Raw genomic sequence first — 1,450 nt, 5'->3', positions numbered from 1 at the left:
TCAGCCAGGGAGCCGCTGTCATGTGCATGGTGTGTGCTGTGTACGTGTATGTGGTTTGTGGGGTGTGTGTTGTGTGTGAGGTATGTGTGTGGCATATGGTGTGTATGTGTGGTGTGTGATTGTGTGGTATGTCTGGTGTGTGTGGTGTGTGTAAGTCTGGGGTGCTGGGGCCTCGTGGTCACTTGGTATGTGTATGTATGGTGTGAGATATCTGGTGTACGTGGTATGTGTGGTATTGTGTGTGGCGTGTGTGTGTGTGGTATCTGTATGATGTGGTATGTGGTATGTCTGGTATTGTGTGTGGTATGTGTGGTATTGTGTGTGGCACGTGTGTGTGAGGTGTGTATGTAGTCTTTGGTTGTTGGCGTATGCTGTGTGTGTGGTCTGTGGAATGTGGTGTGTGTGGTATGTGAGTGTGCAGTGAGTGTGGTGTGTCTGAGACCATGTGGGTTGTGTGTGGTGTGTCTGTGAGTTTGGCTGGGGAGGGGAGGATCATGGTCACTGGGTGGTGCTTATGGCTGTTTAGTGTGTGTGTATGTTTGTGGTGTGGTCATGGGGTGTGTGTGTATGTGTTTGTGGTGTGGTGGTGGGGTGTGTGCATGTGAGTCTGGCTAGGGAGGGGAGGCTTCTGGGCTCTGGGACCTCATGGCTGCCTGGTATGTCTGTGTGTGGTGTATGTCTGTGATATGTGTGTGTGTGGTGTGGTATGTGTGGTATGGTCTGTGTGGTCTGCGTGTGGTATGGTATGTATAGTGTAGTAGTGGTGTGTCTGTGTGGTATGGTGTGGGTGTGTGGTGTGATCTGTGTAGTGTGTGTGGTGTGTAGTGTGTGTGTGGTGTGATCTGTGTGTGTGTGGTGTCCATGGTGTGTGTTGTGATCTGTGTGGTGTGTGGTGTTCGTGGTGTGTGTGTGTGTGGTGTCTGTGGTGTGATCTGTCTGGTGTGTGTGGTGTAGTGTGTGTTGTGTGTGTGCGTTTATGTGAAGGTGGCTCTGGGCTCACTGGTACCTGTGCAGCCAGGGGTGACTCCACTGTGTCTGCCTCTCAGGCAATGTCCGGATCTCTGACCTTGGGCTGGCCGTGGAGCTTCTGGATGGGCAGAGCAAGACCAAGGGCTATGCAGGGACCCCAGGTAAGGGTCTGAGCACAGCTGGGGAGGCTCTGTGCATGTGTGCGTCCCTGTGTACATGTGTGTCTGTGTGCACATGCATGTACGTGTGAGTTTGTGTATATATGTGTGTGTGCACATCACATACATGTGAGTTTGTGTGTATATGTGTGTCTGCACATCATGTACATGTGAGTTTGTGTATATATGCGTGTGCACATCACATATATGTGAGTTTGTGTATATATGTGTGCCTGTGTGCACATCACGTACATGTGAGTTTGTGTATATGTGTGTGTGCACATCACGTACATGTGAGTTTGTGTATATATGTGTGTCTGTGT

The 1,450-nt window shown here is 50.3% G+C and overlaps 1 protein-coding gene across 1 annotated transcript in view; it reads left to right on the top strand.

Annotated features, from left to right (window-relative positions):
• GRK1 (G protein-coupled receptor kinase 1) overlaps window positions 1-1,450 on the top strand; it is a 29,078-nt gene that overhangs the window by 9,708 nt on the left and 17,920 nt on the right. The window contains exon 5 of the mRNA XM_011979448.1: window positions 1,047-1,130. Within this exon, the coding sequence (XP_011834838.1) occupies window positions 1,047-1,130 (84 nt within the window). The remainder of the gene's footprint in view (window positions 1-1,046; window positions 1,131-1,450) is intronic.

The sequence above is a fragment of the Mandrillus leucophaeus genome, unplaced genomic scaffold, assembly GCF_000951045.1.
Source record: "Mandrillus leucophaeus isolate KB7577 unplaced genomic scaffold, Mleu.le_1.0 Scaffold201, whole genome shotgun sequence".
NCBI classification, from domain to species: Eukaryota; Metazoa; Chordata; class Mammalia; order Primates; family Cercopithecidae; genus Mandrillus; species Mandrillus leucophaeus.
The sequence above is the reverse complement of the archived record's forward strand: the minus strand, read 5'-3'. Positions and strand labels throughout refer to the sequence as shown.